The sequence below is a fragment of the Falco punctatus genome, assembly GCF_963210335.1.
Source record: "Falco punctatus genome assembly, chromosome: 3".
NCBI classification, from domain to species: Eukaryota; Metazoa; Chordata; class Aves; order Falconiformes; family Falconidae; genus Falco; species Falco punctatus.
The window spans coordinates 104,395,991-104,415,200 of NC_137582.1; the positions used below are offsets into that span (position 1 = coordinate 104,395,991).

Consider the following 19,210-nt stretch of genomic DNA (forward strand, 5'->3'; position numbering starts at 1 on the left):
TGCATCCCTTCAAAGACAGTCATACATTTTTGACTGGGTTTTCCCAGTTTGCCTTTGATTTGATTAATTATTATGAAAAGACTTATCCTGTCTGGTCCAGTGCTAGATTAATTCACCATTTTCTCAGTGAACTGTCTTGCAGTCTCTGAATCTCTGTAACTTTGTGTCTACTGAGAATATCACTCCCTCTTTTTTTATCTCAGGTGCATCTGGAACTTCTGCTGTGGAGTACCAGGTTGCCTCTTAGTGTCTAATGCCTCTCACTCACACAGTGCCCCTGTGCATCCCCATGTGTATGGAGAACAGCAGCACGAAGTGGTTAAACTGACATGCCAGCGAAGTCTGGGCAGGAAACTGGAGCAAAACAACGACAGCACGAGTTTCCAACCTGTGCTAAGTATCCTAACCATTGGAGCAGCCTTTTTTGGGTACTGCTGAGTGGTGCTGCACCACAGGTGAAATACCACCTTTGCAGAGTGACCTGCACTTTTTTATGCCTGATACCAAGCACTGAAAGGTTACTGTGTGTGATCTTGCAGCTCAGAGCATGGGTGGAGCAAACCCTGCCTGCAGCAGGATAGACGGTAGGAGGCATGCATTCTGGCTCACCCTGCGGGGAGGACGGGGCAGCCTTTGTAGTGAGGTTACTGTTGCCTCCTTGTTTGGAGAGGGCTGCAGCAAACAGGGAGGCAGCCACTATTGAAAATTATTTACATTTTGACCAAATTTTCTCCTTCCCCTCTCCTTCCCTCTCTTTGCAATCACTCTTTGCAGTCACTGTGAGCAGCATGTTGCAAGAATCACCAGACCCTGCGGGCGCCTGGCTGCCTCTGCTAACTGCAGAGACTCTGACACTGATTTATATTTTGGTTAATTGTCTCCATCCATTAGTCTCCTCATCCTTCTCCTTGTTAAAGATGCAGTTGCTCCTAATGTCTGTAAATGAAATACATTTAAAAGGCATTGCTCCCAGTCTGAATCCGGCTTGGGTTAACAATTGCTGGAAGCTGCCACCTCTGGAGGATCCCAAGGGCGGTATGTCTGCACGCTGGTGCCCGTACAGGGGCAGGGCAGCCCAGGCATTTGTCAGCACCTCTCTGCTTAACCTCTCTTAAGGGGCCAAGAGACTGAGGTGTCTGCTCCATTTGTCTAGTCCCCTCTGTAAGTCACTGCATGCTGAATGTGCTGGCAGGGCTGGCTCCAGAACCAGGCTGGGAAGAGGGCTTTCAGCAGGTGTAAGGGACTGGTTTGCTGGGACCATTTGAGACTGAGGAGAGGTGACGGGAGTGAGGGTCCAAATGCTGGTCAGCAGGAGGACCAGGGGACAAGACAGGACCAGAAGGGATCTTGGAGCAATAGCTGCTGGCTTCAAACAGTGCCAGTCAGAGCATTATGGTGCAGATGTTGCTCAAGAAAAGATTATCATTCCCAGAAGCTGGTCGCACTGGATTGCTGCATGTCTGATTACCACGGCGTCCCTGGAAGGGCTTGCTCCTAATTCATTTATACATCCCAAGGGATGGCCACAGTTAGCAAGTCTGACAGTTCAGTGGCAGTTCTTATGATGGACTTCTCCTTCCTTGAGCACAGGTTGTGGCTCATTAACTAGATTAGATGACGTTGCTCATGCAATGTGTGCCAGAAATGATAGTCCTGCTGGTTTAGCTGTTGTCCTGCAGGTGCTTCGCTGCGGACTGCACAGATGAGTCAATGGATTGTTGTGACATCTTGTCCCAAATAGACACCTTCTGTCTGGGTGATGTTTCCACCAGTTGATGTGGCTGTCTGTCTCCTTGAGTGCCTTTTCCTGTAAGCACTGCAGCTATCAAATGACCACTGGTGGACCATTATACTGCCATTACAGAAAGTCTCATCAGAACAACCAGCTTTGGGAGAGACAGAGGACCAGTTAGTTCCATTAAACATAGACACTGCAGCAATCAAAGCATTCATAGAGAACATTAGCAATGTATTTTTTCCTCCAGTGGTAATTTTTGCAGCCATTAGTTATTAGTACATCTCATTGCTGCTTTGCAGAACGGTCTTCTTATATCAGAGCATTGGGTTGTGACAGGGAATTTTAGACTGTCGGCTCTGATCTGTATCTGTGGTGTCCTGACTGTACTCCCAGAGTCCTACAGTGGTGTTCATTGGGTTTGGATGTGAGGTTTGAGGATGAGAAAGACTTGTTTTGTTTTTTCCTGCACCTAGCACGGAACCTGTGGCATATGCCTTCTATGCTGTGCTCCCCTGCAGTTTTCTTTTGCTGCCAGTGTAACAGGTCAAGTGTCCAGTGTTTTCAGAAATACCCTCCAAGGTCAAATGGCCGTTTTGTTAGAGAGCAGATTTCATTTCATATTACATGCAGGTAAAGGAGCCATTTGTACTTGTCCTTAAAAGCTCTGTGGTTGCTGCTTGCAGCATGCATGGCCCGAGTTGTGGTGTACCAGTGAGCTTGCTCAGTTGCCTGTGGCTTAGGCAAAACCCTTATCACAGCTTTCCTGCATTCCTAGTAAATGGATCTGTTGCTCCTGTGCCCTCTCTTCATTAGGTTTTGAAAATTGCCCAATTCATAATAATACCCAGCCACTTATCCTACTGTTGCTTTTGGCAGCAGGACACAGCCTTGTGGCAGGGTGGGAATCCTGTTGGATGGAAAGCAGCTTGCAAAAGCCTAGGACATTCTTTTCAGTGGGTAAATGGGCAAGGAAAAGGCAGGATAGATACATGGCATGTTTGGTGGGATGGTTACTTCTCCGATGCTATGTGGAGCACAGTCATAAACAAGCACGCATCACCACTGCCAGCTTTACTCCTTGTTGAAGTGTCTTCCTTATGAGGCCAGGTTCATTACGAGGTCTGTGCCACTTGCAGCTGTTCCCAAAGCTGCAGAGTTGGCCTTGAGGGTTCGACAGTGCTGTTAGGTAGCTGCTACCTTTCCCTTCTTTCTTAGTAGGAGGGACAGCTTTCTGAAGATGGGACCTCACTTCTTTATCAGCAGTCACCACATACTTCTTTGCCACACAAGATCCTCCGAATTTGTAACCTTGTACTCCTCTCCACTGCTGCTAAGTATGATGTTGGAAAAACAGGATGGTGGATTCAAATAGAGAGTGAGCAACAGGATAATCAGGAGATTATCTTTACTAGGCATGTTTATATTCACTGTTCAGATACCAGACAAGGGTGAATTTTAATGTTCTGTATCGAGGTTAAATGTCTACTGGATTTGACATTCAGACTCAAAAATCTTGTAGTGCTACAAGTTCTTTCCTAAAACTTTGCCCGCCAAAATAGCAGAAATACTGAAAAATGTCTTGTGATCAGAGCTTTGACCATCCTGAGCCAGATAGCAGAAGAAAGGTCTTACAAGACGGTCAGTTACGTGGAGTCACTTCCCAGTTTGAAGGCAAATCTGTACATGGCCAACCAGCCACGTGCCCCTGGAGTTGCTGACAGTACATACTCTTGTTTTCTACCCTTCATTTTGCTGCAAGAGCAAAACCTGCTGTCGTGAGATGGAAGTGCCCAGGCAGTCATGCCTCAGAACATGTTCCCTTGCTGCTTGGAAACATACCTGTATTACTGTGGGTCCCCAAACCGTTAATTACCAAAACCCATGCAAACTGCACGTTGCCATGGCAACCTGCAGCCCTACAGAAGGCTATTTGTCTCCTCCTTGACCTTTCAGGAGATCTGTATCTTGCTCAAGCCCCCTTCTCTAATCCGTTTTTTAAAATATAATATTATGCTACTGGAAGGGATCAGACCTTTAATCTGATTGTGTGTGCATGTGTCAGTGCATGTCTTGGGGGGGTGCCTGCATTAACAGGCACCCAGCAGCGGCTCAGAGACAAGACAAAGGAAGAGCAGAGCGTGACTCTGCCCTGCTGGGGCTGCAAGTGAGCATCTGGGTGGAATGACTGCCTTCAGCACACAGGTGGGGGAATCCTCTACATGTGAAGGACTAACTCTCTGCATTCCCCTTGATGCGGGCTCCTTCCCGCTGAGGTCATGCAAGAATTGGGCTTTTGCTGGTGAGGACTTCAGGGGGAATGCTGTTACACCCATTCCAGTTTCCCTTCCAGTGAGCCTAGGTCCCAGCCTCCCGTTGCATCACTCACTATGCCAGACAAAGCAGCCAAGTTTTAGGTGTTACTGCATGTATGTTGGTCTCCCCAAAGTGCACGCTTGACCTGGGTCCTGCAAAGCTGGATATTCTTTTGCCTGTTGTGTTCCCTCTGAGGGAAGGATCTTTAATCCTGCACTGGCTCTGCTTGCTGGGGCCCCGAGCTGATGAATTTGTGGCCTGTTCTGTCTATGACAGGATTCCTGTGAGCGAGTTTGGTGGTGTATAAACCCAGAGGAACAAACATCCTTTTCCTCAAGAGACTTGCTGTCTTTTCAAAACACTGTCCTGTATGGTGAGCAGGTTGAACACACAGAGAACACCCTGTACTCTGGGCTGAGGGTCTCGTTTCTGTGCTGTGCCACTTGTTCAGGATGCGCTTTGCGCTGCTCAGCTCCGGACATGGAGACCCAGTGCCTGCGAGATGGGCTTTGGTAGGGGCTGGGCTGGGCCTTTTCCACGGGATGTGGGCACACGAGTCTGTAGCTGACAGGTAGGAGTGAAGAATGAGGAGTGGGACTGAGGAATGAGGGAACAGTCAGTCAAAGGCCATTGAAACACGGGGCAGAGGACCAGCATCCCTGCCCAGGTGTGGGCACTAACCGAGCACAGGGGCTCCCTGTGCCGCGGTGCCGTGGGCGTTTGCTGGGCGCCGGGGCTGCTCTGCCGAGAGGAGCGTTGCTGTGCGGTTCACCTTCAGCAGGGGGTGAGTGGTTGGTTGAATTTTCAGAGAGCTGTTTTCTGTGGAGAAACTTGCCAGGCTCTTTCTAGGATTTTTGTGGCCGGTGGATGGGCCAGGGCTGGGGTGGATGTCTGCCTGCTGGTGTGGGTGAAGGCGATTTGGCTGAGGTGTTTGCCTCCGGGCCGGGGGCAGGAATGAGTTGTGAAGGGGTTTGGCCAGGCTGGAGGCACAGCTCATGTTTTGCAACTTTTAGTACATGGGCCGAGCAGGTGTCCCACAGCCTGTGGCAGTGCTAGGTGTTCTGCCTTCCCGCTGGGCCAGCGAACCTGAGGCAGTGGGGTGTCAGGGCTGGGAGCGCAGCTGCAGTGCCGCAGCCCAGGGTAGCAAGTAAGCAGTAGCAGCTAGTTTCTGAAAATTGCTTGTAGCTGGGCAGAGTCCTTCTTCCTGGCCAAAGCACTGTGTAAATAGCATAGGACTTGAAGGACTGAAACTCAATTAAAAGTTAAACTTTCACTACCTCTATTAAATGGCATTGAGATGAAAGCAGTTGGTTGGGCTTTGCTCTGTGGAGGTTCAGGAGGGTCTCTTGTAAAAGTGATGTTTGTTTACTATCTCATGCAAGTCACGGGTAAGCTGGAGGTGGGAGAGTTGTCAGCTGCAGAACCAAAGCTGGTGTTTTATTCTGGTGACCCACCATGGTGGTAGAAAGACCTCTGTGGTCTGAGCAGAGCCTTACACAAGTCCGTCCCTTATTAGAGTCCACATAGTCCCTGAGTGTGCTTGCAGCTGCGTGGAGCTATATTTGCTGGGGCCAGCTTGGCCTACAGCATTTTAAAAAAATGCTTAAAGCCTTTACCTACACAGAAAGGTATCTCAATTTTTCATAAGCAGCTCTGGTTACCTTTCACTCTCTTTTCTCATGCGAAGACTGAGCCCCAGCTATAAGCTACCTCCCGTTGTGCCAGGTGTAGAACAAGCCCAGAACAAAAAGGCAGTCTGCTTCAAACCTCTGGTGCGCTAAGACAAAAGGAACAACTCCTGGGGACAGTTTGATGTACTAAAAGCTGTCGTAGCCTGTTTGCCTTATCTCTAGTCTTTCTCCCCTTTCCTCTCAATGTCACCTTGGTGTTCCGTTTGCCTTCTGCAAAGGTTTTCCGGCAAAGCCATGTTTTCCTGGGATCCTGCCGAATTGCGAATTGCGTGGGTGGACTGAGTTGAATTCAAAGACTGTAGTGTGTGCCTGTCAGCCCTGTGGTATCTGCTCCCATGTGGAGTTACGACTTGCTAATGCTCCTTTGCATACCATGCTGATTTTAATTTGAAGGCCTTGGAAAATCTCCTAAACCCAAAAGATTTTTGGGGAAGAAAAATACAGTTTCTTGTGTGGTAACGTTTCCTTCCACATACATCTCCGGGATATAGTTTTTGGTGGATATATCACAGTATTCTGCACTCTTTGCATTTTGGAGAATCAAGTCATGTGAAAGAGTTGCTATGCTCTTTTCCAGAAGGACAGGTAGTTGCATTTTAGTGGTGGAGAAAACAATTCCTTCTGGTAGCTGTCTTAATGTGTTTACATATCAGAGGTGCTTTGGGCTCGATTGGGATGCAAGACACTCTGCAAATGCAAAGATGTAATTATCCCATTTTTCTCTTCCTACTCCCTGCCTTTCTCGCTCTGCACTTCTGGCTCATATCCTCTGCCCTTTCCTGTGCATTGTGCTGATGGCAGCGTTTATCTGCATTTGTCCTCTGTCCCTGACATCCAGTTATTGATTGGCATGATTAAAAAGAACTGATAATCACTTCACATTAATCCCATAAATGACTTAAGACACCAAAATATTTGCATAATGCATCTTAAAGGTGGCAGCTAAAAGAGGATAAGACCCAAAACTGCTTGGCACAGGAGAAATGGGCTTCCCACTCACCTGTGGGCTTGCTTAAGTAATTAGCCTTCTGCTTGCATAAGGAGGAATCTGAACTGGTTTAGCGGAGGAAGATGCAATGGGTGCTCAAAGGCTTTGAGATCTGAGCATCCTATCTCATTGCTAAGACTGGGGGTGGGGGGAGTGCGCGGGGGGGGGGGGGGGGGGGGGAGCAGCAGGGAACATGACAGCGGCTGCTGAAATGAGAGTCTGTTTTTGTCTGCTACATCTTGTGAAAATCTGGAGCCAGACGCCGGCTGAAAGTACCTCTGTCTAAAGACTTTCTGTCATAAACTTATCTGATTAGCAGAGAGCTAGACGACAGATTAGCCCCTGCTTCTGCAGCAGGGATGGGCTCTCTGGAGCATTTGAGCAGATCTGCTCCTGTTGCTAGTGCTGATAGCCTGTAGGTGGGGGTGCAGCAGGTGGGGAGGAGGTAAGGGGGGGATAAGTGGGGGATATTTAAGGGAAGATGATTGCTAGGTAATTCTGCAGATAATGCACCCTCCGTGTTGTCCTGCTGGTCCCAGGTGAGGACACTCTCCTCTGCACCAGTGAGTTGGTGGTCATGTGCTGTGTGTCACAGCAGCACAGAGTGGGTGCATTTGTCATGTGAGTAGAGGCTGGGAGGGAGCTGTGGATGTGGGAGGGAGGGCAATGTTTCTAATATGTATAATTTTTTTGTAAGTGTCTCTGGTTCTTCTGGCTGTCATCTTCCATTTAGAAAGACGGGAGGAAGAAAAATAGCCACATTTAGCTTGGGGCAAGCACCTTGTGCTAGAAGGATGGGTGATTTAACATATACTGCAAACAAACAGAAGGGAGATATTCCAGCATTTCCATTTAGTATCATGGATACGTTTTAGCTTGTTCTTCCTCTTCAGTGTTTGTATATCATTTATTCAGAAATATTTAGCAAGTGGATAGCAGTTTGCAAGCAGAAGCATTTGCCAGCTGAACTGCAGTATCTGCTACAGTGGATGTCTTTTTGTGCTCTTTCTCTCCATAGAAGGAAAAAAAAGAAAAGGAAAAAGACTAAACTAGCCTACTTAGCAGCAGTCTCATGCAAGGATAACAGGCAAAATAGTGCTGAACTGCTCTAATGCATTCTGTTTTCCCAGAAGGAAGAGAGCATTATTTCAGGATCTGTTAGTGAAGAGTTGAAAATTAGTTTTGTAAACAAATCTGTACCCTCAGCTCTGAGTAATGCCGATGTCCGGGACCATGGTGGGTTTCTCTCTAAACCCAAAACTGTTATTCAAATAAATAAAGTATTCTTGCATTCCAACAGTGATGGAATGGAAAAACTTACTTTTTTTAAGAAAAGAAGTGTGGCAACTGATAGAAAACTATCAGTTATTTCAGTTCAAGTTCCTATTAATTCTGGAATAGATCTGCCAATTTCTACACTTTCAGTTTTTCCATCTGAGATGTAAGTTCTGGCCCACGCAAGTTATATCTGGCAAAACTGAAATCAGGAGCTCTGGCAGCTGCAGAGTCCTTTATGGGAAATGAGAGCTGTTTGGGAAGTGCTTTGCACTTAGTCTCCACTCCCCAAAACTAGAGGAGGTTACCTAGGAACCTGATGGGTAGGAGTGGGAGATCCCTTCTTGAAATACAGCTATGTTGGGGCAAACAAAAGAATCTTGCGTGCATGCACACATATGCTCATACACACAAAAATCAATTATGTGGTGGCAAATAGGATTTCCTTAACTTGGTGCTTTTCTGCTCTGTTGCAGCCGTGATAACGACCTTTCCACTATCATCTCCAACCTGCATCAGAGCCGTCAGCTCGTTATGCCAGAGACCCAGAGCCGCTGCGAATTCAAGAGAAACAGCATTGACATTGGCTTAGGAGCAGCAGGTAAGCAGCTGGAGCAGGTCCTGCTGGTCTGGGTTTGACTTCCCTCCTTTCTCTTCTGCTCCTTCATTTGTTCATTTTTTCAGCAGCTGTTTTTTCTGTGGCTGTTCGTGTTACTCTTTGGAGTGAGCTGTATGAAAGCTTTTAATATTCTGGCTAAAGATTAACGTGGAAAGGATTTCATGGTAATGTTAAAGTCCTTTTGAGATCTCAGCCCTATGTTATTCTCAAATCTAGCGGTCTGTGTTAAACTACTGGCAAAGGAGCTTGCGCCAGCAAAGAAGTGAAATGTCCCCAGGGTTAGTGTCAAGTGAAGCAGAAAGGCCTTGCAGAGAGCATGGTTTGATTTGTAATTTCATTAATCAGAGGTTCCCCATGCTGCCTCTGTGCCTGCCAACTCCTTTGTGAGCATGATTATTTGGTTTTGTAGCACATCCTTGCTTTTTGGGGAAGTTCACCTGGTTTCAACTTCACATGGTGAAACGAGAAATGCTCCTCTTGGCTCCTGCATTGTGCCTCTCTGCAGGTCAGTAAGGGAGCTATGGGCAAGGATGCTTTGGTGAGATATTCATCAGTCAAGAACTGAGGCACTGGTAATAAACTAGAGATCTGTTTGCTGTTTGCAGAATCTACAATTTGCTTTTGATTATAAATAAAAATTGAGGAAAACCTGGGAGTTACGCTAGTTTTTATATGGAGTGATCCCTGTCCTTCCAAATCAGAATTTGATCCCTTGGTGTATGTTAACGCAAGCCTTTCCTGAAAATCTGTATGTTTTGGGTTTTGTTCATATTTTCTTGTAAGTCATTCTATTGACTGTGTAACTTAAGCCCGGATCTTAAGGGAATACCACATCTAATACACTTTGAGAATGTCTTTGCAGGATATTCAGTAACATGGCAGGTACCTGGTTTGTCTTTGGTTTGAGAAGGGTTCCTTCTTCCTGCAGTGAAATTTGTACTGGTGTGACTACTTCTGCAGTAGTGTTCAGTCCCATATATGTATTGTGCTGAACTGGGGGATCTGTGACACATCTGTAAAGCAACAATGGGCAGCTACCAGTCTTTGCTTTCACAGCTAAATCTTCATATCCTCTTCATTAATCTGTCTTCTCAGCCCCTTTTCCTACACAGCTCTAAGAGCCAGACTGGGCAGAGAGATAATTTTTTCTGTATGATGTTGCTTGAGTCCATATGTCTCAGCTGACCCTGTATGTTAAAATGGTTTTTAATACTGTTTGCATTACAGACGAACTGCTAGTCTTGACCAGCGTTGCTGAAAGTCTTTGGGACCCATTCCAGAAATACTAGGGATACTTTTCATTCCCATCGTTGTTAAGCAGTAGAAAAGATTAGATGTAGAAGTCCTCATTCTTATTTGCTAGAATTTATGTTTGAGGTTCTCTGGTTAGCTTCTTAAAAACATAGGTGCTGCACATGTGCACACACACGTGCACACGCACCACAGTGCTTGGCTGTGACCTCAGTGAACGTCTGAGCAGTGAAATAGAAGAGGGCTCATTCACCCCAGAGGCCACCAGGCAAGTCACAGGGTTTCAGGACGTGGTAGATCTGGTGTGTCTTAACAAGAGTTGACCAGCAAAAGAGTAGCTGGGGGGATGGTGGGGAGATTAGGTTTCTAAAGGGAGAGGAGGCTTTGTCACCTCTCCACAGGGACAGTTTAATTCTAATTTTTCCCTGCTGTCTGTAGCTGGGTCGCTCTATGTGCTTGTTTGATTAAGGGAAGACTCATTTGCCAAAGCCTATGCAGAACCTGTCAGCTTTGGCTTTAGAGCGTGTGCTGAACTGGTACCTATGCCACCACCTCCTGGACACACAAGTTAAGGGAACAGATACAAAATGTGCTGGTATTTGTAGTTGATGCCGATTACTGGGTTTACATCTTGGTTCTGTTTGTTTTCACTGGAAGGGGAGGGTGGTGTAACTACTTGCTACATATATAATTTTAAGAGAGTGTTGGGTTAGTCTAAAAGGCTGGCTGTTGTTTAAACCATTTAGTTACAACAATAAGGGAAGAAGAAATGTGCCCCTAGTTGTCTACTGTTTGCGTTGTATGCCTTTGAGAACAGTACTGTGTCATTGGGTTCTGAGACACTTTCCCTCAAAAAGGCATTTGGAGATGGAAAGTGCTGAATAAATGATATTAATGCTGGCACGTTTAAAAACTCCTGCATCACTCATGACTGTAAGCTGCAGCGCTCTCAAAGTAAGTTGGAATCTGCTGCTATAATGTTTTCTGTTGCTGGTTTAGCACTTACGGTTTGAAGTTAGGCATACAGCCCCAGCCGGCAGAGGCTGGACAATCCAGAGTCTGCTCTGCAGCTCAGACTGCAAATTCTACATGTGCACGATGAGAGGTGAGCGCATGCTCTGCTAAAACAGGATTCAGAAGTGTTACGTGGCTTCTTGGCTATGCCTGAGTCTAAATAGAGGATCGAGAGTAAGGATAGCACAAATGGAAGAGATTTGCTTATTGCAGGGCTCGTGGGGTTAAGAAGAGGGTTGCAGTTGGCAGAGTTGGTTGGTTTATGATTAATTCTGTGAGGGAGTTCCTTGATTTACAGTTAAAACCAGGATTAGAGGCAGTGCTATGGTTTCGAACAGCACGGACTGGAAAATTAGAAGTATTCCTGGATCTTTTATGGTCTTTGAAATGCAGGAAGGGGCTGAAACTAATGGAAAATGATGGCGTATAGTTAGTTCTGGGGCTTTCATGAGTTCTGGGAGATAGGTGAGACTAGAGTCAGGGTTCAGACTAGAGCTGGGCTGATGTTCAGGTCACAAGGGGCTGAAGAGACTGATGTATTACTGGAATGTATAAGGCCTTTGGCTGGAAAAGCAGCACTGATATTTATATCCTTGGAAGTCTTCTGGATATTTTAGAAGTGAAAACAGGTTACTCTATGTCAATGGCGGTGGTTATGTTTGGGAACAGAAGCTGAAGAGCTTAGTTTGGGACGGCAGGAGCCGAAAGACTTAGAAAATAACTGGGTCCTGAAAGACTCAGAGTTTGACCCTGACTAGAAGAGGATTTAATAACCCACCTCAGTGGGTGTAATAATCCACAGTGGTGGGCACTAGCAGTTTGGAACGATAAGTTTAGAGGACATACGGTCTTAGGGCTTGGGGTAGCTGGGACAAAAAAAGTCACTGTACTTTGGATCTTGGGAGGCCCAAAGAGCGAGAAGGAATCTGGAGCCACCAAAAACAAACGGCTAGGCTTTCTGTTGCATACTTAGGTGTGATTAAGACCAGTGTAGTGATTGTGACGTCTTCATAAGTTTAGCATTTACAGAAGTCTGGGCTAGCAAATCTGAGAACTGCAGTGCTTTGAAAATACACTTACCATAAAAAATGGACAGACTGTTATTGCTAGTCTACAGTGCTATTGCTAGTCTACAGGGGAAAGGGAGGTATGCTGCCAGTAAGGAAAGTTTCGTCGGAAATGTTGGACAAATAATGCCCTCCACCAGTTTTCACGTACGTTGTAGAAGTGCACGAGTCGGCCGAGATGCAAAACGGCAAGCTTGCCCAAGATCAAAAAGCAAGTGATGACTAAACAGCAGAGCTCAGTTTCCTGCTTTGTCCTCCTTAGCTTCTCTGCCAGACCTCAGTGGTGGTGTTCCACAGTGACAATATGGACTAGATATGGATTATGGGCTACTTCTAGAGATTCAGCATATGAGAGATTTGGGGGTGGGGGTGGTGTTTCCCCCCGCTAGTGTGTGTACTGAAGCACGATGTCTAGATAAGAATAGCCGACAGCTTACCTCGTGTTTGAAGTATCCCCTGATACTGAACCTTTGAAGGAAATAAAGAATGCCAACAACAAAAACCTGCAAAAAAAGCAAAAATCTGGTGCTTCTCAGTCAGTCACCTGGAGACCTGGCACTGGCAGGGGTAACTGAGGCTTCTGCAATGACAGCAGAAGTAGGTGGCTGAGAGGCGTGTTCTGATAAAATCTAATTGCCCTATCGATTGGTTTCAGAGCCACCATCAGCTGTGGTAATGATTGAGATATTCTTATGTGTTTGATGCGTGTTAGCTGTATCTCGCTGCTCTGGGCTCATGGGGGACCTTAAGGTGTTACAGAGATCTCTTAATCATGGAGCAAACTTGTGTGTGTTGGGCCCGCTCCGCGGCGCTACGGATTTATTACAATTACCACTGAGGCACTCGGATTTCCTTAGATCCCAGGGGTCCTGGGTTTCAGGAGGAGCTGCTCTGTTTGTAATTCTGAAGGATTCTTAACTGGCTGAGGAGATCTGCCTCACCGATTTAGGATTTTACCCATCTGCACCCTTTCACACTGTTCTTCCTTCTCATCTGGGTTGACTGTTGACAGTATCATGTCCTCAGACATTTAAGAATAGCGAATGTCTGCCTTCTCTGCCTTTCTGATGGGGAGTGGAGGTGCTTGTGCTTGCAAAATAGAGCACACTGGTTTCTGTAGTCCCTGGATAAATGCCTGTGCACCAAACAGTTGTGCAGATTTCAAGTGTGCCAAGTTTGTTGTTTCCCACATGGATTGAAAGTGCAGTAAATTCTTGTGGAGGATCAGAGAACGTAGTGTAAAGGAAGGGCACTTGCCTCTCTGCCATCTCTGTTGCTCTTCATTGATCAAAATGGTATCTAGCCCCTCTTTTGAAGTCTAGATTATGTCTACATTGGGCTTGTGTCAGCTGCTAAATTTAATCCTCTTCTACTTCTCTAGCCAGTGTTGGACCTTTTCTTCATTTTTAAGAAATTTATTTTTTTTTTAAACCTGGGGCTAGCCAGTCCAGCTGCTGAGAGGTAAGGTTGGCTCTTGGTCAGAGAGATACTCCCTTGGCAGAGAGGAAAGGTGAGCTACTTCACCTAAGTGCTGACAGTCTGCAGGTCTGCCGTTGGGAGGAATGTTGACAGCCTACCTGGAAAAATAAGCTTTGGTGATGCCCAGAGCTCCCAGGCCAGTTTACCTGGGGAATGTGAATGGTCTGTCCTCTGTGAACCTGATTTTCTGCTGCATCCTCCTTTTCTGGTGATGTTCTGCAGCGGAAAGTGCTGGAGAAAGCTTTCCTTGGTGCTAATTAAATAGCAGTCATGATGGGGATATAATATGCCAAATGGAGGAAGAAAGGAAAAGTCTGTATAATAGGTCTGTATTTCCTTAGGAACATACAGAGGCAGCCTGCATGGGTGAGATTCAGTAAGAGGCTTAACAACATCTGCAAAGGTAGAGCAAGTATGCTTAAATGCCTCAGGGGGAGCGTGCATGTGGGAGGGGAGGGCAGGCAATGAGCCTAATGAGAATGTGAAAGTTGTTTCCAAATGGATCAGATAAAGGCAAGGCAGCAGAGAGGGTACAGCACTGGCACTACAGAGGGGCTTACCTTGCAAGCAAGCGGATGATGACACAAGGTGCTTTTAATCTTAATTGAGAGAGACACACACACACAAGGATGAGCAGAGCCAGGGCTGCTTGACAAAGGCACAGTAGCAAAGCTGATGGTTTGCACATCAAACACGGATTTAGAACCTCTTTAAGCAGCTAGCAGTGTGTCTGTAAACAAGTTCAATCCCCTCTATCCAGTTTGGCTAATGTAGTCTGCCAGGGCCTTCGTAGCGTGGGGGAGGACGGAGGGGGCCTTGCAGGGCTCCATAGCTTGCAGAGGAGGCATGGGTGCTGTCTCTGTGTTTGTGTGTGTGTGTGTGTGTGCTTTGCACGCTGCTTTAGGATTTGAACAAGTGTTCTGCGATAGAGTCCTGGTCCCAAGGCTCTAAATAATTTCTCTCCTGGAAAAATCCTGTTAATTTCTCCTCTTTCTCTTCTCAAATACCCTCTGTTCTGCAGTGCCAGATTTCATGACTTTCCAGTTGCAGTAGGACTATTTGCATGGATAGAAGTGGAGGAATCAGGCTCACTGATGCTAGAGGAAGGTGGGTAGATCTTCCCTCTCTTCCTTCTGCCTCTCGTGATTAGAGTGGGTTGGTTTGATGTCTGAATATTGTCTGAGACAGGATGCTTAATGGAGACGTGGCAGAATATCAGGTCTCGCTCCAAACAGCAAGCAATTTGCTCTGGTTCTGCATACAATATTTGGGTCTGTGCATGGCTTAAAGACCCCTTCCCCAGCGATTAGAGACTCCTGTGGTGTGGGAAGAAGCAGAAGGCCAACTTTCCAATGGTGCAGAGTTCCTGGAGAGCTTGAGCTTTTTCTAAGGGTTGTTGGTCAATGGGATGAGATGACAGACCCTGAGAGTCTTGACCTCAGAGTAGTGGTGTGCCCAGCATAGCTGCATGTTAAACTGCAACGATTCCTGTGGAAATCCCATGTGATAGCGAGAATGCGATATCTATGTCCCTTGAGGGGTCTCACTTTAGGAGCCCTGCTCCATTGGAGGGCGTGTATACTTGGTGCTGTTGCGGTCCTGGAAGAGCAGCGTTTGTCTACATGGCTCAAAAAGAACATGAGAGACCTCCTCTCTCTCTACAAGGTTATTTGTTCTTCTGTATTAACACTCCTGTCTCATCTTTCCACTTTATGCTCTGTTGACTAAGCAAGGGAGAAGGAAAAAAATTCAGGAGTGAACTGTAAACAGATTCACATTTAACAATTGGTCTTGGAATTTTTATTGACAAGGCAGTGCTTATGGGTCGTACATATGGATCCACAGCTGATCAAACTAGTTGTCTCACTTTCTTTGCGCTTATCCCTGAACTTCGTGTGCCTGCCACGGAGGGCTTCCCCATGACTTCATTTGACTTCGCACCAAGACCTAGATCTTTCATCTGCTAAGGAGGAGTTAGTATTGAGGGTTAAAAAGGATTGGGATCCGGGATGTTGTAGCTAATGGTTAGAGACAGAATCACAGTGAACGGCTGTTTTCTGAGTGTGTGATAATGAGCTAGGATGCAGACATGTTTTCATTTAACAAAGCCAAACAACAAAAAAAAGCAGAAGCCTTTATTGAACTGCTGCCTTAAATTGAGCAGAAAATCAGCACCAAATGGGCATCTAGGAGTTGTAAGCCTTGCCACCTTTGTTTACATATTTTACCATGAAGGACAGTTGGCTTCTTGGCTTGGATCTGGAGGACTGTCCTTTCTTTGTGCTCTATTTAAGTTCATTTTTATTTCTTCTGAAGCCTTGTGGGAGTGGGAGGTAACCAGCATCCTTCTGTAGTACAGAGGTCTTGGGAGGTGAGGGAAGAATGGGAAAGCCCGACATGGGAGCATTTCCTTTGCTGTGCCCTGCAGCTGCGCTTGCTGTGTAGGTTAGGGCATAGGATTTTGCTGGTGTGAGTGTTCAGGCTTTATTCTTGGCTTTGTTGCTGCAGGAGGAGAAGGAGCCAAGGCAGTTTAGTGCCCTGTTCTTGGACTTCAATAAACCTTGCACTTGGCAGGGGTTTGAAGCCTGCTTCTGGCAGCACGGTTCTTGTAGGATGGCTCTGCAGACACCTTTGTGAAGGTCGGTGATGCGTTTCAAGGTGTATCTCCCTCACCATGGCAGTGTAGGTAGCCTGGCCTCTGCTGTGCCTGGGGTGAACAGGGCAGGCTGGCCAGAGACAGGGCGATGAGTGTGTCACTTTCTGGCAGTTGGATCAGCCACCAAATTCACGGCCAGTACCTGCTGAAACAGAAATAAACGTTACTCTTTCTTCCTTTCCTTGCAGCTCTAGGAAGAGCAAGATTATCCTGCTTCCAAAAATAACCTCTTCCCCGCCCCCTGCTTCCAGCTCCTTTCCCAGGTGCCTTACAGGCAGCTAGTAAAGAGCTGAAAACGGATCACTGTTGTGGTGACATCTTGCTGATGTTATATGTAGAAATCCGGTACAGATTGTAATGTAGCACCTGACTTGTCCACTCTTGCTTGCTGCTGGGTGGAAGGAAGCACAGGGGGCAAAGGCAGTGAGTCGCGGCTCCTGACCCTGCCACAGGTCAAGCTGATACTTCAGAGCCAGGGTTTTGACACTGTTCCTGCTCCGGTGCATACGTGTAACTCTGTGTCATCAGGTCTGAATGCTGCGGCTTTAGTCCTGCAAAGCCTAGCCTTCTGCTCTTGCTGCACAGCAGGGGTAACGCTCTCCCCCCACGAGCTCCTCATAACTGCGTGTCTGGAAAGCTTGTGCTGTGATTAGACGCTCAGGTGGCAGGGACTGAGCTGCTGCTCCGCTCCACATTTCTTTCAAGCAATCAGCAGGGCAACTGCATGGCTCACAGCTTCGTGAGGACTCCGGTGAGAGTGAGGGAGAAGTCCTGCTGAAGGGGAAGGGGTGCAGTGCTGTGTGTGTGAGAGAGATGTGTTAGAGGAGACGCGTGAAAATGTTGACCCACTCTTTTGGATTAAGGCTTGAGAGAATCCTAGACAGAACCATGGAATGGTTTGGGTTGGAAGGGAACTTAAAGACCATCTAGTCCAAGCCCCCTGCCATGGGCAGGGACACCTTCCCCCAGCCCTGGTGGCTCCCGGCCCCGTCCAGCCTGGCCTTGAGCCCTGCCAGGGATGGGGCACCCATAGCTGCTCTGGGCAGCCTCTGCCAGTGCCTCACCACTTTGAAGAATTTCTTCCTTATATCTAATCTAAATCTACCCTTTTTCAGTTTAAAGCCATTCCCCCTTGTCCTGTTGCTATGTGGCCTTGTAAAAAGTCCCTCTCTAGCTTTCTTATCTGCCCCTTTAGGTACTGGAAGCTGCTATAAGGTCTCCCCAGAGCCTTCTCTTCTGCATGCTGAACAACTCCAATTCTCTCAGCCTGTCTTCACAGAGGTGCTCCAGCCCTCTGAGCATCTTTGTGGCCTCCTGTGGACTCGCTGTAACAGGTCCACATCTTTCTTATGTTGGGGGGGCCCAGAGCTGGATGCAGTACTGCAGGTGGGGTGTCAAGAGAGCGAAGTAGAGGGGCAGAATCACCTCCCTTGACCTGCTGGCCATGCTTCGCTTGATGCTTTGGTTGGCTTTCTGGGCTGCAAGCACAGATTGCTGGGTCACGTTGAGTTTCTCATCAACCAACACCCCCAAGTCTTTCTCCTTAGGGCTGCTCTCAATCCATTCTCTGCCCAGCCTGTATTTGTGCTTGGGATTGCCCTGACCCCCTTGCACTTGGCCTTGTAGAACTTCATGAGGTTCCCATGGGCCCATCCCTGAAGCTTGTCAAAGTCCCTCTGGATGGCATCCCTTCCCTGCAGTGTGTTGATCACACCGCACAGCTTGGTGTCATCAGCGAACTTGCTGACGGTGTGCGCAGTCTCAGCAGGAAAACAGACCTGAGCACAATAAGCACAGTTCATTTAGAGCCCCCAGGGTGGGCAAACCTGCCAGGGTAGCGTGTGACCATGGCTGCCTTTTCTTGAAGCCCTGCCAGCTCAGTCCCTGCCTTATGGCACTGCTCCAACCTGTGTACCCTTTGGCAAAACCGGCCTGCTCTGGGCTGATCTGGGAAAGAAGACAAAACCCATTACTGTAATTTGTGAAAGGTCATGTATTGGTTTGGGTTTTTTTCCTCCTGCTGCCTCTGCACATGCAGGTAAGCCCACGTTTCCCCACAGGGGAACTACTTTCCCTCTGCTAAGCATGTCTGATTTTCTACGGTTATTAGCCTCTTCAGTGCAAATTGAGGAGATGGGTGGGGATTCTCAAGGGTTGAGTTGCATGTATATCACTGTGGGGAACAGACTCATAAATTAAACTGAAATCTGTCCTGATGATGTCCTGTCCCCAGATGCAGGCTTGTGGTGTCAGACCTGGTCAGGGGACTCAGCAGTGCCACACGTTTTACGTCAGACTTGGGAGGAGCCCTCCTAGGATGGAGGGCTGGGGGTTGGAAAAATTATTAATGATTGGCTGTGAGCAGGAAGAGGGTCAACTGCCTATTTCATTAATTTTTCATCTCTGCACAGTCTTTTTGTTCCCCATTCCTTTTCTTTCCTTTGATCTTCTCCCCTTTCCTGCTCTTTCCCCTCCTGCTTATGTTTCTTTGGTTCTCAAACCCTTTTTTACCTTTTCCTTTTCCATTCTTAATCCCCATCTCACACATGCACCCTTCTTCCTTTCCATTTCTCTTCCTCTCATTAGTTCCCTTCTCCTCCTCCCTGTTCTTGCTTCCCCACCCTCACTCCATCTCCAAGCTCCTCGGGAAGAAGACAATTTGAAGGCTTTCCGCTCTGCTCTCAGCCGAGAGGCTCCTTCCCTCAAGCCAATCAATGGCAGCCTTTCAGCCCCAGTGGGGCTTGGCAAACATTAGATCAATAAGTTATTAGCACCATTCTGTCAGCTGTAATGTGGAGATTGATCGGGGCCGGGGCTCCTGCATGCTGCCTGGCACTTCCCCAGCCTGATAAAGATGACAGATTAAGGGAATAAGAAAAAGGAATTAAGGAGTCTGGCTGTCAAAGCTGTCACGGACTGGAGGAGCGCTGTTTTTTTCAGGGGCTGAATGAGTGCAATTGGACATTTAAATGGTGCTAAGGGTACAGCACCACCAGCAGCTCTGTTGGAAATCACTATCTTCAGCGTTCACTTTTCTAGAGAAATGCTGGAAGGCTTGGAGAAGGCGCAGCTGGAGGAGGTGGAGTAGCTGACCTGGGTGTTGGAGGGAATACCAGGTT

The 19,210-nt window shown here is 47.3% G+C and overlaps 1 protein-coding gene across 9 annotated transcripts in view; it reads left to right on the forward strand.

Moving 5' to 3' along the window:
- SAMD11 (sterile alpha motif domain containing 11) overlaps positions 1-19,210 on the forward strand; it is a 132,511-nt gene that overhangs the window by 63,970 nt on the left and 49,331 nt on the right. For all 9 annotated transcript variants that reach the window (XM_080380032.1, XM_080380034.1, XM_080380033.1 and 6 more), the window contains one exon: positions 8,482-8,606. In XM_080380032.1, the coding sequence (XP_080236158.1) occupies positions 8,482-8,606 (125 nt within the window). The remainder of the gene's footprint in view (positions 1-8,481; positions 8,607-19,210) is intronic.